Source organism: Diabrotica virgifera, chromosome 4 (genome assembly GCF_917563875.1).
Source record: "Diabrotica virgifera virgifera chromosome 4, PGI_DIABVI_V3a".
NCBI classification, from domain to species: Eukaryota; Metazoa; Arthropoda; class Insecta; order Coleoptera; family Chrysomelidae; genus Diabrotica; species Diabrotica virgifera.
The window spans coordinates 161,435,102-161,462,991 of record NC_065446.1 but is presented as its reverse complement, the minus strand read 5'-3'; the positions used below and the strand labels follow the sequence as shown (position 1 = coordinate 161,462,991).

The window sequence follows — 27,890 nt, the reverse complement described above, 5'->3', positions numbered from 1 at the left end:
AAATACACGTTTCCGGCAATTACCAGAGGCGTACGACAGGGGACAGTAAATGGTTGACCTTTCCCAAATTCTACGCCACTGGTGAAATTGCCATTTTATCACAATTTTTAGATTCTCCAATAGTCGCTATGTAAATAACATCGTCTTCAGTCGTAACGATAAAGTCATTAGTTTTCGAGATAATTGAAGTTAAACATGTAACGGCACAGTTATTTTGATTCATATATTTTGCCGCTTAACTGTTAGTTTCAAATATCTCGAAGAGTGAATAATATACTCTTCAGTTTAAATGATAAAATCATTAGTTTTCGATATATTTGAAATCAAAAAATTAAGCGGCACAAAACATTAATCAAAATAACTGTGCCGTTACATGTTTAACTTCAAATATCTCGAAAACTAATGACTTAATCGTTACGAGTGAAAAGTATGTTATTTACATAGAGAGTAGTGAAGAATCTAAAAATTACGCTAAAATGGCAATTTCGCCAGTGACGTAGAATTTGGGACGGGTCAATCTTTGCTGTACGCCGTACGCCTCTGGTAATAACTGGACACGTGTAGTTAACATATTTACAGAGGGTGTATACACTTTCTACCAAGTATAAAAAGGAAACGTCGAATAGATTTAAAATACTGAGCAAAAATATTTTTTAAATTTATAAATAAAACTTAACTCAATAAGGAGCCATATTTTATTTAAGTTATTTTGGTTAAATCTTAATATTTTGAGGTCTACAATCTACAACTCAGAGATTGGACATGCTTAACCCGCCATTACACGCGCTATGAGGGAATCCCTCACCATATTTGTTTATAACCAATGAAATTGTGTAAACTAATACGATAACCTTAAGCACCCAGGAATGCCTTTAGCATGGTTCATGAGAGGGTATGAAAAAGTTATAAAATATTTCAGGCGGTCATTGTACTGTGTAATAGTTGAAAGAAGAGACATCCCTCTTCAAGTGAGGGAATTCCTCACTGCGCGTGCAATCACGGTGAAATCATGTTTCTGTTATCTCAAAGAAACTTTTAGGTGTTTAGTTAATATTTAGGTAGGTTTAATTAAAATATTATTGTTTGGATTAGGTTAGGAACAGTGGCACACCGAGCGGGGGGTTTGGGGTTAAAATCCCACCCAGAGCATATAGAAATATATATAAAAGAAAGTAGGAAAATGTAACTTGTCTCTTACAAATAATACAAAAAACTTTCGGTGCACAAGCAAGACCCCCCCCCCCCCTCCAGAGGAAAATTCTAGGTGCGCCACTGGTTAAGAACCCATTTTTAAATTTACCTATTCTAATTGGGAAATAAGCCACAATTTAACTTGAAAAATTTTCGAATTCCACCTCGGACGTCGTTATCAAAATAGAAAATATTAATAGTTAATTACATAAATGCCACAAAGAAATAGCTTCAGAACAGTTGTTAATTTTAATTTGTATTTTTAGTGAAATGAATTCGCGTAACGAACGTTAATTTCTTCAGTGGCTTGCTGAAATTGAAAATTAAGAAAATTTGTTTTTGATCTATGTATATTATTTTTACTTTTGTTTTGTTAAATTAATAAAAAAATTGGTTTACGAGACTTTCTATAATATGTGAGTACAACCCATTTTATATTTATACATGTTGACATTCATTCTTCCTCGAACTAAGTCGAATTTATGTAGGTGAGGGCGACGCTCATACGCGTGCAACCACGTCACAGTAGAAGACGCGTGTAACGGCGGGTTAATGAAACAATGCGAATAGCTATGATGATTGCCGACCTCCGTCGCGGAGATGGCACTTGAAGAAGAATGAAACAACCTGTATAAGCAAAAGTATGTTTTTTATTGTAAGGAAAAAAGAGAAGAAGAAAAAACGACAAAAAATTTGTTAATTAGTGAAAAATTCCCAGGAACCCGATTATCGAAACGACATTTAAAAATCCCCGCGACGTTATTAAAAAAAACAAATTATAAACAAATTAGAACAATTTTCAAATGCCATTTTAGAGGGGAATGAAATTGAAAATTGAATTGATCAATACATTTATCGAAAATATACATAAAAATAAATGTAACAAGATCTTACATAGATTTATATTCTTTTGGTAACAACTGCGTTTTTGCAATTGAAAATATAGTAATATTTAATAAAGAAATTAAATATCCCATAAATTATTAAATATTTTTTAACCAATTTTTTTTTCGCTTAATATTGATATGATTCTCGCAAATTCTCCTATAAAATAAAATAATTTATAGTACTTATTTAAAACGCAAATAATATTTTTTTGCAAATTTGATTTTTAAATTTTATATATAATTATTTAAATAAATAGGGGAATCAAATTGAATTTAGTAAGTTTTAGGTGAAAGACTTATCCTTCAGCTTTGTAGAAAAAAAGCCTAAAGACTTTCATTAAAATGTAAATTACCTCAGCAGTTAAAATAGTAAATATTGTGCAAAAATTACCCTTTTTTAATTATTTAAATAATGATCCCCTTATATGATTTTGATACTTTTTTGAAAATATATTTTTTACCAACCTAAACTTTGATATAAAAGTTTCAACCTGTACGAATTTACATTTTGATTTACATGTAGCGTAATCTTATTTTACTTGACTATATTGCCCGCACATGTATTTAAATGGGCCAGTCACACATTGTGATTAAGAGGATCGGTACGTATTTTCGGCTGCAATGCTATTCAAATGGGGATTCATTTTTTTCGAATCCTGAGAAAACTAATAAGTATTTTTGAAAAAGTTAAAAGCAGAATGAAAGATTACGTTATTAGCGAGGGCCGAAAGTCCCTGAGAACTTCTATAATGCTTATTTTAATAAGTTACAGGGGTGAAAAACTAAGAGAAAATTTAGTGTAATTTTTAATTTCAAATATATCATTCAAAATAAACTTTTTATTTATTCTAAGGTACTTTCGGCCCTCGGTAATAATTTAGTCTTTCATTCAGCGTTTAAATTTTTCAAAAATATTTATTGGTTTTTTCAGGATTCGAAAAAAATGAACACAATGTCCTGGTAATATTTTCCAAATATATCTTTGTCTTACAACGCACTCATCCGAATATAATATTGTCAGCATAAAAGGTGTGTGGCCACGTGTTGTTAACAAGACGTTTAGAAGTGTTCTCTCTCCCAAAACATAAAATTCTGGTATGTACACATTAAATTAAAATTAAAGCAATAAACAATATACCAATACCAATTACAAGCAAGAGCCTGAAATAAAATTAAAATTGAATAATAAGTTAACAACGAAGAAATCAAAAAAATCTCATATAAATATCTATAAAATTATACAGAATTTGTTTACTGAATTAAGTTTTTATTTACCAAACGTTTTTATACCGAAGGTAATTATTAAAGTTCATTGTAATAAAGGTGACCACACACTGTAAACTGTAAATATTAAATATAATGGGAGAAAACGAAAACAACATAAAAATTCATGAAGTAATATCAGAAATTAGAAAAAATAGAACAGAGATAAAAAATGCAATAGAGGCTCTGGAAAGTAGATTATTAATACAGATTGCAGACTTGAAAAAGAAAAATAATACGTTAGAACAAGAAAATCAAACATTAAAGAAAGAAATTGAACAAATAAAAATAAACAGCAACGAAAATAGTATTGTAGTCTTTGGACTACACACATCTGTAAACAAACTAACCATTCAAGATATTTGTTTGCGCATATTTTCCCTAGTAGAAGTTGAAATTAAGCCATCTGATATCAATAATTATTATACTTTGGGAAATAAATACAACAGCCCATTAAAAATAGATCTAGTAAACCATTGGATGAGAAGAGATATCCTAAAGAACTGTTTTAAATTAAAAGAAAAAAGGGTATTTCCATTGCACCGGTGTTAACAAAGAAACAACAACAAGAATCCAAAATACTGCGACAAAATTTATTCCTAGCAAAACAGCAGAATAAAGAAAACAGCTACATAAAAAACGGCAAACTCTACGTAAATAATCAGCCCTATACCATTGAAGACTTAATTGAAGCTGAAGAAGTAAGCACTGACAGACTTTCAAATAGTGCTCCATCACCACCAAAACTAGAGACAGACACCCGTGTAGAAAACAACCCACTACCAGGAAATACCGAAAAGCCGAAATTTATACCAGAAGAGAAGAGTGACCTAAATACAACACCATCATCTTCAAAAAATACCAGCAAGCCCAATACTCGCTTTCAAGACAATAAAAAGAGAAATAACTCCACTTCCACTTCTCATAGCATAATTAAAAAGTAAACTATTTTGCTTAATTCACATATCCAGTGAGACTATATTTTAATATATTCTAGATTTATTTATATACCATATTTTATTTTAGATTTACAGATTATTATTTTAGATTACTGTAATTTAGATTTACTTATAAATTGCAATTTCTGTCATTGAGAAACAGGAGAAAAAGTGAAGTTTATTAATTAATTATTTCTTTCTAATATTTTTTCCTCTTTTGAATTATTTTATATTTGTATCGTATTATAACATATTTCATATAAGGAATATTTTGTTGTATATATTATGGATACATACATTAGGGACATTAATCACATACCTTTTGAAACAAAAGAAATTAATAACTTATCAAATTTAAAAATTTACTTACAAAATGATGATCAACATTTTAAAATTTTACACCAAAATATAAGGAGCATTTACAGGAATTTTAATGAATTTGAAATTTTGATACAACAATTAGATTGCAACTTTGACTGTATCGTGTTAACGGAAGCATTTCGTATTGGCGACGTTGGTTGTCATAAGCTTGAAGGGTACGAAATAATTTACAACCAAGGTAATATTAATAAAAATGATGGAACAGTACTATACTTCAAAAACTATCTTGACCACTGTTCAAAAATTATAGAAGTAGGGGAACATAAAGTAATACAAATGCTGGTAACATGTAATAATAACAAAAAAATACTAATCAGTGCTCTTTACCGACCACCTTCAACGAATGTAGAACATTTCGTGTCACACCTAAAGGAATATCTAGAACAAACAAAATCATGTCATGCGGACTGTCATATTCTGGTTGGAGATATTAATATAAACATATTAGAAAATAATGATAATGCTAATGACTACTTAAATACTCTCTCTGAATACAACTTTAATTCTTTAATAAATAAACCAACAAGACTAAATAACTGTCTGGATCACGTATTTGTAAAATTTAAATCCAAAGATCCAATAAACGATTGCAAGGCAGCTGTTCTAGATACAAATATTACAGATCATAAGGCAACTGTAGTCACTGTGCCACTAAATATTATAAATAATCTACCCAACAGAAAGAAAGAAATATTAAATTACAACAACTTAAAATTGGACATTAAAGATTTTGATTGGACTGAATATTATAACTTAAAAGATATTAATGATTTAACGGAATACTTAATAAAGATATTAACGTCTTACATAAATAAACATACTGACACCATTAAAATAAAACGTTATAATTTTAAAAGAAAAAAATGGATTACAGCAGGATTAGTAAACTCCATCAATAAAAAAAATAAACTATATAAACAACATATAAATATGCCAGGTAACAAAGAGATAAAGGAAACTTATATCAGATACCGTAAACACTTGAATATAGTTATTAAAGCTGCAAAGAAAGATTATTTCAGACAAGAAATTATTAAAAATAATAAATGTTCCAAAAATCTGTGGAAAATAGTTAATAACTGTAATAACGAACAAAATAATACCAAAAAGTTCAAAGAAATAGTTACTGAAAATAACCAATCTCTTACGAACATTGATGAGATAGCTGAAGAATTTAATGATTATTTTTCCACAGTCGGAGAAAAATACGCGCAAAAAATAATAAAACCTTTATCTCAACCTCCAAAAAGATGTACTACATTGAATTCCTTCTTTTTAGCAGATGTTAATGAAAATGACATTAAAATTATAATAAACTCACTGAAATCCAACAAAGCGCCAGGAATGGATAAGATAAAATCAGAAGTACTAAAAGAACTGGGGCATATTTTAACTCGCCCCATTACACATTTAGTAAATAGCATTTTTGCTGTAGGAAAATGGCCCGAACAGTTAAAGCAAACCGTAGTTGTCCCCATACACAAGAAAGGTGATCCCAAATTAACAAAAAACTATAGACCAATTTCCATAATTAGTTCACTTTGTAAGATTTTAGAAAAAGCTTTAAAGAACCAGCTAGTAAAATACCTAGAAAAATTCAAATTAATATCAAACAAACAGTATGGTTTCAGAGAAGGGTTCTCCACGGAAAATGCCATATCATATCTATCAAATAAAATATATAACTTAGTTGATAACAACATACCAACGGCTTGTGTATTCCTAGACTTGGCAAAGGCTTTTGATACAGTAAGTCACACACAATTACTAGATACTCTGATAGACACAGGTATAAGAGGGAAAGCATATAATTTAATGGACAGTTATTTAAAGGACAGGCAACAAGTAGTGAGAATAGAAGGGACACAAAGTAGTACAAGGAACATTAACTTTGGTATACCACAGGGAACGGTATTAGGACCAATTTTATTTATAATATATATAAATAACATACTGACTTTCCAAACTAAAGGCGACATTTTAAGCTTTGCAGATGACACTGCCATCCTATACTCTGCTGACACTTGGACCAATTTAAAGCTTAAAATGGAAAGGGACCTAGGAAATATTATAGATATATTCAGTCATAAACTACTCACGGTAAATATTGAAAAAACACTGTATGTCCCATTTACCAGTTATAAAAGTGGCTTACCCGATTATAACTCGTTAATTATAGGAAATCTGATGATTAACAGTGCAAGTAGCACAAAGTATTTAGGAATTCAGATTGATTCATATCTTCGCTGGGATAAGCACATAAATCAAACTTGCAAAACTTTAAGATGTCTTTTATATAAATTTAGATATCTACAAAGTATATTAGATATTCATCATTTAAAAATTATTTATTTCTCCTTAGTAGAGTCACGTCTAAGGTATGGAATTCTTAGTTGGGGTGGCATTGCAAATACGCACCTAAAGCAAATGAACATTATACAAAGAAAAATATTAAAAATTATTTACAATAAAAAACTAGGGCACAGTACTGACGATCTGTTTATTGAAGCTCAAGTGTTAGATATAAGGCAATTGTTTGTACTTGCAATGTTCACTAATCTATATAAAAATAAACAGTTACTTGTACCACTAGAACACACATACGATACCAGAAGTAGATCTCAGTCCTTTATTAGAACAAACTTAACAAAGAAAGTAGTTGGACAAAGAAACTTTGAATACCTTCAAATAAAAATATATAATTTGCTTCCTCAAACATACAAAACCTACTTAATTACTATAAATTCCTTTAAATTAATAAAGTGCATATTTCAGACGTATTTAAAAATAAATAATAGAAAAATGTTTAACCATCTTTTTGAATAAATAAATAATATAAACCTGTAAACCTATAATTAAACACAAAAAAAAATAAAAAATAAACGCTCAAAAATTGATGAACTTCACTTCATACCATGTTCTTTTTGTTTATATTAATTTGTATTGTTCTTGCATGTAAAAATTTTACTTCTTAAAAATAATAATTATTATATCCAACACAATAAAATAATTGTTATGTTGTATATCTAACACAACTGTACTAAAATGGCCCATGCACAACTTAATTGTTTTAATGGGTTCTATGGTTTGTTTGCGTTGAATACATAACAACATATCTAAAACACATAGATATTATATTGCATAATAATTATATATTTTTTTAATATGTGTATATTTTTCAAGTGAATAAACGTTATTATTATTATATTATTATTATTATTATTATATATTGTCAGTCAGACACTGACAATCAGTGACAATTTTAAATATTTGACATTGCATCGGGAATATGTTGAGTTATTGATTAAATATTATTGATATATAATGTATTTGATAAATAATTGATTTAAGACGTGAAGTTAATAAAAAGTTATTTATTGTGTATTATTTGTGGAAGATCCAAGCAGAGAATACATCAGGATAATATATTCTGTGATCCAAGTATTTTGTTGTTAAAGATGTTCAAAACTGTAAGCGTTCCATAACAATATATTATTAAAAAATCACTTTAACACTTTTCCTATTTTCTCGATTGAGTATTAGTCTTTGTTGTACAAATAAATTATTACAATCACTGAATACATAGTTAGTGAAAAAATTATCACATTTATTAACTGAATTAATAATTTGCAATTATAAAAATAACAGTTATCCAAGAACATTCAAAACCCATCTCTTTAAATTAATGATGACATTTTCAAGTAGAATGACATTCTGGTAATGTTTACATATCCATACCAGTGTGAATTTTACTACACGTAATTTGCCGTGTAAAGACAGAAAAAGTTAGGGATACACGTAAAATATTTGCGAATTATGTACCCATAGCCTTAAGTTTATTGTTCGTGTTTCTTGTTAGTCAAATTTTATACCCCAGGCAGTGGGTGACAAAACGTGTTATAATTCCGAAATTTTTTAAACCTATTAGGTGTTGTAAAGGACGATGCCAGGAATAACTTCTACTAAAATGTAACCAAAAATTTTAGAAGGTTTTTTATTGCAGCTTAGGATATTAATTTTAGAGAAAATGCTTTATTTAAAATTATTTTATATATTTAAATATATTATATATATATATATATATATATATATATATATATATATATATATATATATATATATATATATATATATATATATATATATATATTATATTTAAATATATTATATTTATTATATTTATATATATTTCAAAAAAGCTTTTGTCATCAAAAGTAAACAAGTTACGCTCAAAATAAAGTTGGTCTCTCTTTTTTTGGTCAAAAAACTGGAGAAAGTCACCCCCTAATTACCATCTTAAATCAAATTAATCGTTACCGCTTCACACGTTACTTTATGTACACCTGGTTCCAAAAAAAACTGATACGACTCTTGACGCGTATTTTGTAGAAAATTGAGCAGTGTATTTTGAAGGATAAATACCTAATGTTTACATACTGTCAATGTCACTGCCAAATCTTAAAATTTGTCAGATAGCTTATTCTGTTCCACGGTTATTAGACTTTATTATTAATCTTTATTATTAATACTTTCTCCGCAACTGAGGGTATCTTATCAACTGTATTGTTTTTAAACAATAGATGATAAAATAAAAATATTGACAGTTCAAAAATGTGAACATTATTGCATTGTGTGTGGCCTAAGTTTGGGCTGAAAACTGAAATGTATTACATTTTTACAAAATTTTGGAATGTTTAATCACGTAGACCAATTTTAACAGTTGTTTTCAATACAGATTTGAATCATCTACAAATAGTTTCTAATGTCTTTTGATGTCAAATAATTAGGGAAGCTGGAATTCAACAGTTTAGAATTTTACATTGAGTTAATGCAAAATTGTGTCGCATGTCAAAATTCTCAATGTATTTTAATTGTATTCATTTTTTTTTCGAATCCTGAGAAAGTTAATAAATATTTTTGAAAATTTTAAACTCAGAATGAAAGACTACATTATTACCGAGGGCTGAAAGTCCCTGAAAACTTCTATAATATTTATTTTAATAAGTTACAGGGATGAAATTAAAAAAAAAAGTGTGATATTTAATTTCAAATATTTCATTCAATAGAAACTGCTTGTTTATTCTAAGGGGCTTTTCGCCCTCGGTAATAATGTAATCTTTCATCCTGCGTTTAAATTTTTCTAAAATACTTATTAGTTTTTTCATGAATCAGTTGTTTGTTGTTTGTTTATTTTATTATTTGTCTGTCATAATAAATATAATGTCAGATCAATCAAATACACTGCTCAACATGATGAAATCTTACTAAGAGTCGTATCAGTTTTTTTAGGAACCGGCTGTACTTGTATATTATTTATATGACCTGTAAATATCATCGGTTCAAAGGACTTATTAAAGAAATTGGTTTTAAAACAATTTTTTTAATTTTAATTTTGAAAACATGTTTTTTTTTCAAATTAACTTAAAATTTGATAGTTATACAAAAATCACAGAGAGTAAAAAAATGTAGATTTTTCCTTTATGAATATTTTGGATGTTTTGTTTTTCTGTAAGGTAAAAATTGGTGAAGATATGGTTGTTCAAGACTTACATAAACTCGTGATTAATAACTAGTTCAAGTCCTTTCAACTACAGCCCCTTAAAAACTAAGCACTTTAAACCGATAAAACTTACAGATCATAATATAAACAATACATACACGAGTGAAGCAACTTGTGAAGTGGTAACGATTAATTTCATTTGGGGTGCTAATTAATATTTTTACCAAAAATAGGGACCAACTTTATTTTGAGCGTAGCTTCCTTACATTTAATTCTAGAAACTTTTGTAAAAAGCAAAAATAAAGCTTTTTTTAATAAATTTAAAAAAGTTATAATGAGTTTTCCCCGAAAAGTGCTATATTTTTTAATTATTTCACGTTGAAATATGCGAGTATGAACCTATTTTTTATTACTTAGAATTCTTCTTTTACTGGGTCTAGGGATCTCATACATACACCATTTTTTTCAATTTTTTATGAGCTATAAATTTTGTTTTCGATAAAATACTTACTTTTTGAGTTATTTGCAAAAAACTGCCCAAAAACGTGTTATCTTTTGTTGAAAAATGAACGTATCTATAAAACGTATAGAACAAAAATTGCTTAGAATTAGTCAGTTCATCCATTTCCGGTCTTATTTTGAACGTATATTTTTCATCCCCTATAAGGAGTGAATCTCACCCCCAGGGCACAATCACACATCGACCCAACATCACTTTTCTTCTTTGATATGTTATCTATGTGTATGCCAAATGTCATGTCAACACAAGCGGTACTTTAATTTGGAGCAAAAACCGTCATTCAATGTACTATTAGTTGCTAATGGCAACCGACACAATGAATCAAAATCGTAAAGAAAAATAAATCGCCACTCCACTTTAAAACCAATTTTAGTAATAAAATATAATTTTCTTTAAAATAATTTTTATTTTTAAGATAATATAAGTCTTTTTTTTGTCAATGACTGAGAAATAATTTCTTAATTGTTACAAATAAAGTCACTACGATTTAAGAAAACAAAAACAATTATCTCTGCTTCAGTTGGTCGTAGAAAATTTTTATTTTGTTTTAAATCTTCGTTCTGTCTTCAGCAAAAGTAATCTGTAAGTTAGACACTCATAGGATGTACAGGGGCCGCTTCAGGTCTAAATGTTTATAACGAAATTTGCCCCTTATTTTCAAACCGGAAATAAGAGGTTGAACAATGTTTTATGCATTTATTTACGTCAGAATATAAAAACATAATTCTTTAGAAGGAGAATGGATCTAGGAATGACTCTCTACGATTTTGTTTCAAAAAGTTATAGCCTTCGACATTTGACTTCTAGAGATAAACAATTTGTAATATTTGTAAACTAAGCAACAGGTTCACCAATCGGGCTTTACAATTTTTTTATGTTTTGAATTGAAAGGTCTTCATTTTATGGGCTTAAAGAATAAAAGAACGTTATTTTTACAATAAATAATGCAATTATTTCGCAGACTGTTTTGCAATAACTAATTAACGAAAATAAAGTTTCCATAGCTCAAACTATAGGTTTTTTCATTTACTGCCACTTTGTGTTTAAAAATTTTTTTAAATGAATATCCTAAGCTTCAAAATGAAAAATCTTTAAAAATTGCAAATTTAACAAATGAAAAACGTCATAAATTAAAAACCTCCTACAATTTTTGGTTACATTTTAGTAGAAGTTATTCCTGGTATCGTCCTTTACAACACCTGATAGGTTTCAAAAATTCCTGAATTATATCCTGAAATCGACCTATTTTTCACCCACAGCTTGGACTATTAATACAATAATAGCTTATGCAGTAAGCGCCAACCTACTAGCTACATAGGAACATTGAGCTATTACAGTCCTGGACCCTACAGTTGTTGCAATGTTTGTTTTTCTGTCTAGTGACGTTTAGAACGTCAGAAAATGTATACAAACTGAACATTAACATAGAAAGATGACAAATAATAGATCAGCTGTATTAAATACAGCTGATCTAATTTTGACATTTATAGTTGTCATTTTGTTAAAGTTGTAAAAGTTTTAAAGTATTGTCATATTCTTGGTGTTTGAATATAGTTATTTATGAAACAGTTCGTGAAGTATGCTTTTTGCGAAGGCACGCGATGTTAAGAGCACGAGCGACAGCGGTGCGAGTGCTATACATCGCGTAAGTTCGCAAAAAGTACTTCACGCACAGTTTCATACAATATTTTATCTACGATAAACAAGTAAAAAAACTGTAACTCTTCGTCACTGAAATTCATTTCTATTCTACAATTTTTAGAACTTTGACATTTAAAAATTCTAACTTCTTTCAAACCACAAAACTGTCAAAACTTTTGTTGTAATTTATTGCTCATTATGTCATCACCATGACAACGCGAAAGTTAAGGATATTTTTGATTATATGAAAGTGTGCCAAAAACAGTGAGAAAAAGTAAATCTCATTTAAAATACATTGTTACTTGACGCACACTTTAAAACTTTCACGCACTGCTATCTCTAATGGCAGTTTTCACAAACTAAAAACTTATACATAATATGACATAGAGTAGATAAAAGTTATTTTAAAGCAGAGTAAAAATACTATTAATTAATGTATTTTTTGTATGGAAAAACAATTATTTTGAATAGTTTCTTGACAGTAACATGACAGGGATAAAAGTCCCATCTGAGAACGGACCGGATTAGCCCATAAGCATAGCAATTATGTACCTACCCATGAGTCTAGCACGGTAGCTCTTACTGTATGTTATGCAATGTGTGTTCTGCAAGGAAAAAAATGAGAAAATAATGAAAATGTGTCATATTCATAAATATAAGTATAAATTTTGATACGACTTCAATTTCATTTTGTCCTGTCTCTATTCTATAAATATTTAATTTAAAAAATTTCATTTTAATAATTAAAATAAAATAAAAATTATTTCCAGACTCAAAAATACACACAACGCAAAAGTCTAGGGATATTTTTTATAAATAGACGTATTTTGTTTATATGTAATCAACTTAAAAAAAGTAATACAAAATTTGTAGTTTAAATTGTTGTTTTATATGTTAAAAACCATAAATTGCAAAAAAAACAGAAAGTTGGAGCAAAAAAAATATATTGTAAATCACCCATGTTTCACATACCACCATAAAATGTCAAAAATACTAAATATAAACTTAAAATAAAGTATGGCCACCACGTTGGTTTATCACAGCTCTACATCTACTGTTCATGCTCCAAATCATATTGTTAATGTCTGCTTGAGGTAGTTGTGTCCATTGTTCTCTCAGAAGCTCTTTTAATTGAAACTCATTGTAGATATTGCCCATATATCTAGTAATTCTTCGTTGGAGCATGTCTCATACATGCTCAATGGGATTCAAGTCTCGTTATCCAAACAGTTTGTTACAATATGCGCAACGTGTGGTCGAGCATTATCATGCATAAAGTAAACATTTTCTCCAACAGCAGCAGCAAACGGGCGCACAACAGGTTCAAGAATAGTGTCCAAATATTGCTGACTTCTGAGAAAGCCACGTGAGAAAATGAGGTCAGTTCTTCCGTCAATCATGATTCCGCCCCATACCATTATTGTACCACCTCTGTATGTATACACTTCTTGAAGATGTCGTTATCGTTCTCCATTTCCTGGTTGTCTCCAAACTCTTGTCCGACGAGAATCTGGATGAAATCCATATCTAGACTCGTCACTAAACAAAACTGTGGCCCAGTCATTGTCAGTCCAATTCTCAAACTCTTGACACCAGGTTAATCTTGCAGCGCGATTGCCGCTAGATAGAGGTGGACATCTCAGTGGTCGCCGACTACGAAGATTGGCTTCATGGAGACGATTCCTCACAGTACTGCAGCTAATTGTTACATTATGTGCAAGCTGTAATTCATTAACCAGCTCGGGTGCTGTGATTGTTGGCTGCCTTCTGGCATTTAAAATTAAATATCGGTTTTGAGCGACGGTTGTAGAGCGACCACGTCCTGGATGTTACTCGGCTGGACTCCCAGTGTCTCTAAACCGACGCTACAAACGACTTACGACGCTTTGGGAGACACCCAGCTGGTCAGCAACTTGAGTTTGTCACATACCAGCTTGAAGGAGGCCCACGGCTCTATTCATCTCGTCCAACGTTAAATGTTGTCGTTGCATGGTAAAAAGACAAAAACTTTAACTCACCTATTAAGCAAGAATGGTATAAAGTGACTAAAATTAAAAATAAACAAAACATAAAAATGTCGATATTTTGTCCCTTTTAAAAAACATTCTAAAACACATATTGCTATCAGTTTTACAATTTTTTTTTGATAAAAAGTGAGTGTCTGTATCAACAATTATAGTACAAGCAAATTTATATCGTCATGAAATTTCTGTCATTGGTATTGTCAAATTATTAAAATATCCTTAGACTTTTGCGTTGTGTGTAATTTATCCAGGTATTTCTTATTATTTTGTTTTATTTATTAATATTTCATTTAAATCTGTCATCATCAACTCATAGTTTGAGATAGATAAAAGCAAAAAGGTCTAACAAATATAAATTCATATTTCTTCTTCTTCTTAAGATGCCGCGCTTTTATCCGCAGGCGTTCACCGTACATTGTCTTGTCAGGTGAGACATTAGTTAGTCAGGACTAAATAATTCTGTTTTGATTGCAAAGCATTTCATAGCTGTGGATTCCTGTCCTCTGGCGATTACGCAGACATGACATCTTTTTACGTCCCAGACCCCTCTTGCCCTCTGTTTTTCCGTCGAGTACCAGTTGCTGAAATGTGTATCGTTCTCCGCGTAATATGTGCCCCAAGTATTCAGTCTTCTTGACGTAGGCACCACATTTCAAACACTTCAAGTTTGTTAATGGAACTGGCCTTTAACGTACATGCTTCCATTCCGCACATGAGCACAGACCAAACGTAACACTTTTTAGCATATAAATTACTGACAACATATTTCTATTCATATTTCTAGTAATGTTTAAAAAGTAATGACAAAAAAATTATCTTAATGCAGGCTTACTTTAAAAATTGAAGCAAAAATAATGGTTTTAATTTGACGCGTTGTCACTTTTGCTTCAATAAAACAGTGCAATTGACAGATTAATTTTTATGGTACAGGGCTTTTCATCGATTGTCATTTGTTTTGCGCTTCTGACATGTGTCACATTATATTAATATATCTACGTCACACGTCTTTGGTTTTTATCATTGGTATATACAGGGTGTCCCGAAAAGATTGGTCATAGATTATACCACATATTCTTGGGTCAAAAAGAGTTCGATTGAACCTAACTTACCTTAGTACAAATGTGCTCATAAAAAAAGTTACAGCCGTTTGAAGTTACAAAATGAAAATCGATTTTTTTTAATATATCGAAAACTATTAGAGATTTTTTATTGAAAATGGACATGTATCATTCTTATTGCAGGAACATCTTAAAACAAAATTATAGTGAAGTTTGTCTACCATATAAAAATTTTATGGGGGTTTTGTTCCCTTAAACCCCCCCAAACTTTTGTGTACGTTCTAATTAATTCATTATTGTGGTACCATTCGTTAAACACAGCGTTTTTAAAACTTTTCTGCCTCTTGGTATTTTTTCGGTAAGCCAGTTTTTATCGAGATGCGGCTTCTTTTTTAATATATTTACATAAAAATTTTATGGGGGTTTTGTTCCTTTAAACCCCCCAAATATCTGTGTACGTTCCAATTAAACTATTATTGTGGTACCATTAGTTTAACATAGTATTTTTAAAACTTTTTTGTCTCTTAGTCTTTTTTTGACAAGACACCTTTTATCGAGATGTGGCTTCTTTTTCAAAATATACCTAAAAATGTAAATTATAAATAAATTTTCAGATTATTAACAGGTTTCTATAATCGTACTTAACCATATACAAATATGTGGTGGAATCGATAAATATTCAAAATATCTCGATAAACACTGGCTTATCGAAAAAGTACTAAGAGGCAAAAAAGTTTTAAAAACGCTGTATTTAACTAATGGTATCACAATAATGAATTAATTAGAACGTACACAAAAGTTTGGGGGGTTTAAGGGAACAAAACCCCCATAAAATTTTTATGGGGTAGACAAATTTCACTATAATTTTGTTTTAAGAAATTTCTGCCATAAGAATGATACATGTCCATTTTCAATAAAATATCTCTAAGAGTTTTCGATATATGAAAAAAAATCGATTTTCATTTTGTAACTTCAAAGGGTTGTAACTTTTTTTGTGTGCAGTATTGTATATAGGTAAATGAGGTTCAATCAACCTATTTTTAACCCTAGAATCTTTGGTATAATTTATGACCAATCTTTTCGGGACACCCTGTATAATAACGTATGACGTGGATGGACGTGGATATATTAATATTATGTGACACATGACAGAAGCTCGAAACAAATGACTGTGAATTAAAAGCCCTATACTTTGATGGAAACAAACTTTCAAATCGTATGGTATGTATTAACAAAATTTTATTTAAGTTTTTACTGTATTGATTTTACTGTTGGAATAATAGTGGTGTTTATTTGACATTTTTTATGTGTATATAGAAAGAAATACAATTGCATACAAATGGAATAAATTCATTATTTCGTGAGTGAGCAAAACAGGTCGATTTTTATTTTTAAATTCCGATTTTCTTGCATATATCATACTAGTGACGTCATCCGTCTGGGCGTGAGGACATAATAATATGATGATTTTTTTAATAATAGTGGTCGTGTGCCAGCTCATTTGAAAAGCAATTCAAATCTCTAGTCAGTAATATAAACAATAACATAATTATTTATACAAGATGTCCAAAAAATTTTTTAAATAAATTAATTGGCACGCAATGAAAAAAATGCCTAATTTATTTAATGCAAAATACGTTTTATTGCTCTCTAACAGAAAAAAATGTTTATTTCACAAATAAACCTGGCTTTTCGCTTAAGCTAAACGTTCAAACTGTCATCCACCAACTCTTGGATTCTGTTTTCTGACAGCAGTTAAATCTATTTTGAATCAAATAAATTACGCACATTCTTATTTTTGCGTAAATTCATTTAATTAAAAAAAAATTTGGACACTCTGTATAAATAAGTATGTTAATGTTTATTTTACTGAATAGACAATTGAATTACGTTTTAAATGAACGGCATTTTCAACTATTCTCCTTAAAAAAAATCATCGATTATCGATTATAATAATCGATTATCTATTTTCTATTATCAATATTCTATTTTTTATACATATGTACATAGGGTTATTTTATATATGTATTTTTTTGTGGTTATAAGTAAATAAAAATAATAATAATAATAATAATAATAATAATAATAACCTGTGGGAGTTTTTGTCAGTTCTTCTATCAGGCGCGGCCCCCTGCGAATGGGGGATGCTTTCTGGGTATTCGTAGCGCCAGTACCCAGAGAGTAGCAGGGATACTTGCCGTGGAACAAAAACTGACACCTGGCAGTAGGTATAAAATGCACGCCCATGAGAATGGAGAATAATAATGTATGTTTAGGATCGCTGCCTGGGGATCGCCAGGGCACGTCTGGAGCCGGCGCTGGACGTGACAGCATGCGGGACGTCGGTGGCAGGGTGTTGAGGAGGCGGGCCCCTGTCATACAATCAGCTACAGCCCAACCACAACCACAACCACAAGCGAGCCAAACAACAACAAGAGCTCCACCCGCCGAAGGTGCTGCGCTGGATCATCAGCCGGCGCTCACTCAAGCGGGACGGCCGAGGCAGCGCATGAAATGGACTGTGTCCATTAATGAAAACATTTTGCGCTTCTACTACAAGGTGACAAACCTCGGCCAAGAAACAATCGGCTACCGACAACAGCTGTATGCCGAATTTTGCAGGACGTTTTGCAACACTACACTACTACTCTCTACGAACCCTTCACCACTGAAGAAGTCTCAAATATCATCAAAGAGCTTCATAACTGGAAATCTCCTGGACCAGACGGAGTTCAAAACTTTTGGCTCAAGAAGTTCTCGAGTGCTCATGAATGCTTATCAACACTAATTAATCATGTTATTTCTAATCCGCAGGATATACCATCATTCCTAACTCAGGGAACCACTTATTTAATACCGAAGGATCAAAATAACACCCAAGATCCAGCAAAATACCGCCCAATTACTTGCCTTCCAACTTTGTATAAATTGGTCACATCCTGTGTAGCCCGGCGTATCTACCAACACTGTGCTCTGAACAATATCATAGAGCCTCAACAGAAAGGATGCGCTAAGGGTTCCATGGGTTGCAAAGAACAACTTATCATCGACTCAGTCATTTCTAATCAAGCATATTCCAAAAAGAGGAATCTATTTACTGCTTTTATTGATTACAAGAAGGCCTTTGATTCAGTGCCGCATGAATGGCTTATAGATATATTGAGAATATATAAAGTCGATGATAATATAGTGACCTTTTTACAACATATAATGACAGAGTGGAAAACTAGAATTCACCTTCAAATACCTGGTGAAAGTAACATCGAAACTGAAAATATCGTAATCAGCCGGGGCCTGTTTCAAGGAGATTCGTTGAGTCCTCTGTGGTTCTGTCTAGCTATGAACCCACTATCTCAGCTATTGAACTCCTCAGATGCAGGTTTTAGAATCAAAAATAACAACAATGTGGTGGCGAAGCTTAATCATTTATTGTACATGGATGATTTGAAATTAATGGCTTCCACTCGAAACCAACTCGACGAGATGCTAAAAACTGTAGAAACTTTTTCTAATGATATTAATATGGACTTCGGACTAGATAAGTGTCGTATTTTAAATATAGTCAGAGGAAAAGTACAGCCCGGAGGATTCGATATGCAAAATGGCCAGAACATCGAGGCCATGGGTGAAAACGATATGTATAAATATCTTGGAGTAAAGCAAGCGCGGAAAATTGACCATAAACAAATGAAAACAGAGATAACTACTGAGTTTATACGAAGGGTAAAACAGCTGCTTCGCTCACACCTTAACAGTAGAAATTTGTTTAAGGCACTAAACACCTACGCATGTTCCGCGCTTAGCTACTCATTTGGTATTGTAAAGTGGACAAAAACAGATATAGAAGCTCTTCAGCGAAAAGTACGAACACACCTCACAAAGGCACAAAAACACCATCCTAAAAGTGCAGTAGAAAGAACAACATTACCACGGAATCTAGGAGGAAGAGGACTTATGGATATAGGTGAGCAATTAGATAAACAAATTGCTAATTTAAGAACTTATTTTCAGATGCAGGCTGAGACATCTACTCTACATCGCGCTATCTGCGCAGTAGATGACACAACACCGATCAAACTGAGGGAACCAGAAATGCGCATAAACCACCTTACTAAGGAGGAAAAAGTGCGCGCCTGGATGGGTAAACCTCTGCACGGGCGACATCCCAATGAAGTCAGCCAAGATTATGTCGACAATATAGCGTCGAACTACTGGTTGACATCAGGAAAGATGTTCCCTGAGACGGAGGGTTCATTACTGGCCATTCAGGATCAAGTTATACCAACCAGAAATTACCTGAAATATATCATCAAAGACCCTCAGGTTCAAAACGACAGATGCCGATATGGATGTCAAGCCCAAGAAACCATCCAACATCTTACAGGGGGCTGCCAGGCATTTGCTGCAACTGAATACAAGGAACGGCATGACGCAGTGGGAAAAATCCTTCATCAAGAGATAGCTATCAAGCTGGGACTTCTCCAAACAGAGCATCTCCCGTATTATCAATACGTCCCTGAGAGTATGCTTGAGGATGGCAACTACAAGCTATACTGGGACCGCACTGTGCTCACAGACCAAACAGTGGCACATAATAGACCAGATCTCGTACTAGTTAATAAATTAACAAGACAAACAACACTAATTGATGTGGCGATACCTAACAACAATAATCTACGTAGTAAATTTACTGAAAAGATCGCCAAGTACAGAGATCTAGAAATTCAAATACGGAGGCAATGGAGAATGCAAAGTACCCAGACGATACCGATTATTATGTCTACTACTGGAGTCATTCCGAAGACCCTCCTCGAAAGCATAAAAAAGCTGGGTCTGAATGAACATCTTTATAAGACCATGCAGAAAGCTGTACTACTCGCGACGGCCAGATGCGTACGAACATTTCTGGGAGATACACCTGCATTCCAAGTCACCTAGGGCTCGATAACACGGAAAGAGTCCCACCAGAGCTCAATCCTTTTGATACCGTAGGTATCTGGGATGAGTCAATTTTCCCCTTAGAGGGAGTGTGAGCCGTATGGCTAAATCTGGATAATAATAATAATAACGTTTATTTTTCCATGAAAGTATACAATTAATAATAATACAATACTATACTTACATCACAATACAATAATTTAATTTAATATTACATTCATTTAATTGTTCTGTACTTTTTTCAAGGTAAATAAACAATAGTGCCCATCAAAACAATGAAGTTGAGCATGGGCCAATTTTCTTTTTATATTGTTTGTATATATATATTGAGCTTACATTAAATTTTTATTTAAGCGATTAAATAATTTTAAAAAATTTAACAGATCTATTAAGTTTAAGAATGTTTTTTATTAAGAGATTTTTATTAATTTAGCAATTCTATTAAAAAAATTTGACATAAAAAAAAATTCTACAAAGGGGAGATATTTCATGTGTATAACAATGGATGCATATATTTAATCTGAATCTATAGCTTTATTTAATAATAATAATAATAATAATGACTTTATTGCTTTTTTTCAAAAAAAAATACAAACTAGACAAACAGTAATAATTATAATAAAGCAAAAGGCGACGTTCGCTCTTAGATGATGTTCCTAGAAACACCAGCTAAGAAGCGCTCTTCCACGTAACCGCAAGATTTTACCGCATTTATTAATTGGTTTCAAAAAGATGGCTGAACATTTGCCTGTGTTTTTGTTTCAAATACCTACTAAACAATGTCTTAATCATTTTCAGGGAATTTAAAGTGATTAGGTATGTTTTGTAAATTTCAGGGATTAAATTGTAGATTCTTCCTTATATGGATATATTGTATAATTTTTTTTTCAGAAAATACATATTTAGTTAAAAATTTTGCCAGCAATTGTTCAGAAATCATTTCTTTGTGGCATTTTTCAATATGTTTGTGTGTGTTTTATTTTTATAGTTTTTTAATTTTTGGTATTGTTTTAATAAAAATTTTTGAAAAGTAGTATGTATTAAAATTAGTTTAATATTTAAATGAAATATAAAGAAACAGTTTAAAGTATATATATAAACATATACAAACAAGTCTATGTAAAGATGAAAGTGGGCAAATAATCAGTGACCAACAGAAAGTCACAGAAACCTGGAAGCATTATTTTCAGACACTACTTGGAACTCAAGTAGACATGGAAGATGAAATGGGTATGATCTACGTAGAAGAGAATGGAGTAGAAGCTCCAACCATAGAGGAAGTTTTCGAAGCCATTAAGGCCCAGAAAAACAATAAAGCTCCGGGAGTTGATGAAATACCAGCAGAACTATATAAGGTAGGTGGCGACCACCTAGCAAGTCACATCCACGCGCTCATCAGAGACGTATGGCAAGAAGAGAAAATACCCGACGACTGGAAGAAAAGTATAGTATGCCCGATCTATAAAAAAGGAGACAAACTCCAGTGCAAAAACTACCGTGGAATCTCTCTACTATGTACAGCATATAAAGTCCTCACGTATATTATAAACCAGCGGCTCCAACCACTAGCAGAAAATATTATTGGAGAGTATCAGACGGGCTTCCGACGGGGAAGATCGACACTGGATCAAATATTCACAGTAAAACAGATCTTGAGCAAAGCATGGGAACACGATATTGATGTTCACAACGTGTTTGTAGACTTCAAACAGGCATACGACTCAGTCAAAAGGAACAAACTATACTATATATTGGCTGAATTGGTAATACCACACAAGTTAATAAGACTCATTAGAGCCACAATGGATGAAACTCAGGCATGTGTACGAATACAAAACCACCGGACAGACTTTTTTAACATTTCGCAGGGACTAAAACAGGGAGATGGGCTGGCCCCAACATTGTTTAACCTGGCACTGGAGTATGCGGTTAGGCAAATGCAAACTGGACGATGAAATCTACTGACCAAACCGAACGGTTCAACTGGCCGCTTATGCTGATGATATTAATATTATGAGTAGAACATCAACAGGAGCACAGGAAACGTATGCAGAGTTAAAAACACAAACAAAAATGCTAGGTCTGGAAATTAACACAGAAAAAACAAAAATAATGACTCAGACGAGAAGAAATATAGTCCCAGAAAACATTATACATGAAGATGACATTGAAACGGTTGAAAAGTTTACATACCTGGGAGTAGAAATATATGCCGACGGATCAGAAGATGGAGAAATAAGGAAGAGAATAACGCAGGCAAACAGAGCTTATTTTGCCCTCTCCCATATATTTCGGTCAAAAAGTGTCCACCGAAATACAAAGATGAGAATCTATAAAACCTTAATTCGACCAATAACATGCTATGGAAGTGAAGTCTGGGTGCTGAAAGAAACATCCAAAAACAAACTCGACACATTCGAAAGGAAAGTGCTTAGGAGAATACTAGGACCTGTGAGGGAAAACGGAATCTTCAGAAGTCGATACAACAACGAGCTTTATCAACTTTATAAGGAAACGCCCCTGTCAGACTTCATTAGATTACAAAGATTGCAATGGGCCGGACATGTGATAAGAATGGGAGAGGATAGGCTACCAAAACGAGCACTGAATGCTAGAATGCAAGGAAAGAGACCGGTTGGGGAGCCACGAAAGCGCTGGGAAGACACAGGAAACAGCGACGCACAAGCCCTTTTAGGAGTCCGTGTATGGAGAAGAGCAGCCACAGACAGGCAAGGGTGGAGGCAAAAAATAAAGGAGGCCAAGGCTCAATTTGGGCTGTAGTGCCGTAGAAGAAGAAGTTTAAAGTATATTGGTTTGGTTGAAATCATATAATAGGAGTATAACCTCTTAAGTGTTTACAAAGTACACACACACATTATTTTTTCTAAGTTAGGAGAAAATACAACGCTTCTATTCACCCCTGTATAATTCCATCTAAGCAAAAATTGTTTATTACCAGAATAATAACAAATGAGGTCATTATATGTAGCTACAAATCAATGCAAGAATCTTGAAAATCAGATTACAAACTTACAAATAAAAAAGTTATAAATTGTCAAACTAAATCAAAAGGTTTTAGTGGTGGAATTTTGTGTACTTATAGTATATTAATTTATATATTTATTCTAGATATAAGACTATTTACCAAAAGATTCAACAAGAACCGTTATATTCAGAATTTAATGGACTCATTCATACCAGTACAGCAGCAAAACTTAATCTACATTATGAACAGCTGACAGTCTTTGTTCCGGAAAATTGGGCATTTCGTCATTCAGAAGGTAATGGCTAATAACTACTGAAAAATCATTTTAAACAATTGTTAAATCACAAAAAGTACCTATCATATAGTATGTTTTAAATTTTACTATTTATCTCCAAAATAGTATCTGTAAATAATGCATTACTTACTAATAACTTTATGTATTTCTATTTTGGCCAACTTTTAATTCTTCAGTAATTTTGCCTTAATTCCTTCCTATTTCTTCGATCTGATATATACATTTCTTACTGTGTCTTCCACTTCTCCTTCTTTTTCAATTCTAATATTTGCCTTGTAATTATTGGCTTTGGGTTTCATTTTATTAATATGTCCGATCCAGAAGATTTGCTTCTGGTTAATCGACTCAGTAATAGGTTTCTGCTTTGTCATTTGTCTGATATCTTTATTTCTTTGTCCCATTTTGTTTTTTGTTTTTAAGAAAGTTCGTATAATAATGCGTAAGGTTGACATGAGTTTAGTAACACAATTTAACAGTTAGTTGTTTTGTTATATATTATGATAGTGCATATCTCACTATTGAATATTTTATGTTAATTAATATTTAAGTAGTAGTGGAGTCTCTAATTTAAACCAAGATGGATTAACTAAACAGATTTCTTCATGATATGTTTTTATCCTTCTCAGTTGCTTATAGTATTCAGAATTTTTCGATAAACACCCCACTCTCCTAATCTTGTGGCAAAATTAAATTTTCGTATAACTTCTGAACTTTAATTTGCTATGTTAACTTTTACCAGGCTCTTTCCTCTTATAATTTCTCACTGTCTCCGAATAATTATTGTTCTCGAATGCCCATATTATGACAGCATTTTGTAATTGTTTGGCAACTATGTGTATACTGTACGACTTATCGTCCCTTTTACGGTGACTAAACGATGATACAAGTCTGCTAGATATTCATCCCAGTCTGTTATTCTTCCTTCCTCTGTGATCTTCATTTTTACCGTCGTTATATCCATGAAAAAGAAATGTATCAAAGGCAGTATTTAAAAATGTCGTTTAATTACCACACATTTACTCGAAACTTTGAAAGATCGGATGTACCTGCCAATCCTCGGTAGACCTCTTCTTTGGTCCTGGTTAACCCACTCCTTCTCGGGGTGAAAATTTTGGTAGAAACCGATAATCTTATTTTATTTATTTTGTTAAACCAATATTTTTCAAGTCATTCGTAACAGAAAATGTTAAAAAATAAAACATATTTTTAACTTATATTAGCAAACAACCAAAACATTAGTTTAAAAAATAACTAAGAAAAATTTGTATTATTTATTATTGTTGTAGACGTCCTTGAAGGTGATATTTTTTATTTTTCGTCGTTAATTTAATTGAAGACTTATTTACAACGGTAAATAACAGGAAAATGGAAAATTTGTCTAGAAAATCTTTAGAGAAAAATTTAAAGTGCTCAAAATATACTCTAGCACTTTTAGAAGTCTGTAGGATACAAATTGAGGGAGTTTTTTTTATTAATATTCCTGTTACCATTGGAATTACTATTTATCATAATCATTGAATGACTTACTTTGTATGACAATAATTTGCTACAGAAGTTTAAATGAGAAACTATTTTCTTTTTTATAGTAAATCAAATGAGTCAGGAACTAAACTTTGTTTCATTTGACTTACGATTCATAGATGGTACTAGTAGCATCTTTGGTAGTTATTTAATAATTGCAGCGAAGAAATGAAAATATTTGATTCTAGTTCAGTGCCTCTACACAGATGCACCGAGAAGGCTACGGTAAAGCTGAAATACGTATAAGAGTCTTATTCTTTATAAAATGTGGTGTGTTCGTTGGAGAATTGAGTAACGTAACTACTGAAGGAAATGCACAAATTTATTGAGATGTTAACAGTTAGAGATACAAAACGATACTAAAATTAATGAATACAAACTACATATTTCTTAAAACCTTTCATAGTCCATGAACATTTCGCTGACACCGCGAAATTACAAGCGTTGGTGTTTATCACGTCACGTAGTCTAAATATTGAAATATAAACACACACAGTGGCGTGCTCGCCATAACACCTCCCTCCTGAAAACCGAAGCTGGGGTGTCCAAGAAGGGCCTCTTTGCAGCTTCGAAGTTTTGGGCTTGTAGTGTAGAGCCTCTCTGGATATGCTCCGAACAGGGCAGGTAGGGCCACATGAAACAAAGAAACCCACCGGCAATAACTCATTCTATTTTTGTTGTTGTGAGAAGGCCGTAGATGAAGTGTACCACAAGGTAATCGAATTATATGTTGCAATTATTACTGATTAAATTCATTTATAATATGGAAAATGAAAGTTCATATCTACTACTTGCCGTGTTACACTTCAACTTCGTTTAGTTAATAACCTCATAAAATGGTTTTACATTATTGAAATGAAATTTTCGAATAACCTCGTTATCTAACTTAATTTTTAGAGTTTTATTGGTTTCATTGACTTCCAGAACAACATATGGTCCTGTATTTAATATCGATTTTGGTGTATTTGGATTTCTTGGTCTTTTTAAGAGAATATTATCTCCAACTTTATACTTTACTTCCAAGTTACTCGTTCTTAAGTTATCAAAACGGTTCTTTTGCTTTTTCCTTTGATCGCATTGTTTTTCCCTTATATTTTCTAACTGATTATTATACGAAATTTCATCAAATTCTCTATCATTTTTATATGGAAATACTAAACTGTAGGGGGTAGTGGATGTTGAATGATGTTTACTAGAATTATATGAGTATATAGCGACTAAAAGTGCATCTTCTAAGTCGCACTGGTTATGTTCTAAAAGATAGCTTCGCAAAGTATCTGTTATGGTAGCATGGAAACGCTCAATTATACCGTTAGAGGCATGGTACTCAGACGAAGTAAGGTGCCATTCGATATTCAACGAATTAACAAAACTTTGTATCTTTTTATTATTAAATTCGCCCCCGTGATCTGACATAATCATCTTAGGAAGGCCAAAAAGCGAAAAATAATTTTTTAACTTACTAATTATCGTTTCTGGTTTTTTATCAGTTAAAATATACGCTTGCGCAAATTTTGTTAGATTATCTATAACGGTGAGCATTTTCTGTTTATCAAAAAAGAACAGGTCTACAGATAAAGCCTCAAATGGTTTCTCCGGAGAATGCCTTACATTTAAACCTTGAGTACGATTCCTACGATCAAATTTTGAGAGTTGACAAGTAGGGCATAAAGTAATAAATTCGGTTATTTCTCTATACATATTTTTCCATTTATAAAGTTGTCGAATTTTGTCTGCAGTTTCATTAATTCCTTTGTGATAATTACTCGGGTCGTTGTGATATTCGAAAATTATCCTTTGCCTATCTTCTACAGGCGGCATAGTAACGATATTTTTACAAATTACAAAGTTAACGTCTGGATAAAGGAAACTGAGCATTTTATAATAAATATTGCTTTCAAAATAAGGTATGCTATAAGTTTTATTTCGGACTAATACTAGTTTTTTCAAAGTATTAAAATTCTCAAGGCAATGGTGTGGCTTAATTTTAACTATATTAATCTCTCTACTACGATTTTCGTTATATAACTTTAAAATTTTTTCAAAATCCGAGTCACCAACTGTGGGAAAATTATCATTGATAATTTCGAAATGATTTATATTTCTGTCATTCTCATCGTATAGATATAAAATACTCTTATTGTTAACGTCTAAGATTTGCTCATTAGAGTAGGAAAAATTATTTAAAACTAAGTTAGTTTTAACATTCTCAAATTCGGTATATTCATTTTGTTTTTGATGCACATGGTTTAATCGAATTCTTGACAGAGCGTCTGCAACTCTGTTTGCTTTGCCCGAAATATGCTGAATATCAAAATTATATTCACTTAATTTCAGTCTCCATCGTGATAATTTAGAATTAGGATCTTTTAAATTTAAAAGCCATATAAGTGGTCTATGGTCTGTGACTAATCGAAATTTAACTCCAAATAGATATGGACGGAAGTAATTTGTAAAGTGTACAACAGACAATAATTCCTTTTCTGTAGTGGAATATTTCATTTCAGTTTCATTTAATGTTCTCGATGCAAAAGCGATAGGTCGATCCTCACCGTTATCGGACATCTGTGACAAAACCGCACCGACAGCGACATTCGATGCATCGGTCGTCAAAATAAATTCTTTAGAGAAATTAGGATAAACCAGAATTTTTTCCGAGGTCAAAAATTGTTTACATTTGTCAAAGCATTCCACTACTTCGGGTGTAACATGAAACTTTATATTTTTTTTCAACAAACCCGTTAGAG

General features: G+C 31.8%; 2 protein-coding genes across 4 annotated transcripts in view; one reads left to right on the top strand and one right to left on the bottom strand.

Annotated features, from left to right (window-relative positions):
- Positions 1-27,890, bottom strand: part of LOC114330762 (TBC1 domain family member 1) — a 537,565-nt gene that overhangs the window by 186,724 nt on the left and 322,951 nt on the right. The window lies entirely within an intron of this gene.
- The window catches only part of LOC114330763 (fasciclin-1-like), a 74,049-nt gene that overhangs the window by 11,728 nt on the left and 34,431 nt on the right, over positions 1-27,890 (top strand). For 2 of the 3 annotated variants that reach the window (XM_050648468.1, XM_028280175.2), the window contains exon 2: positions 23,471-23,622. The exons of the other annotated variant lie outside the window; for it this stretch is intronic. In XM_050648468.1, the coding sequence (XP_050504425.1) occupies positions 23,471-23,622 (152 nt within the window). The remainder of the gene's footprint in view (positions 1-23,470; positions 23,623-27,890) is intronic. 3 annotated transcript variants of the gene reach the window in all.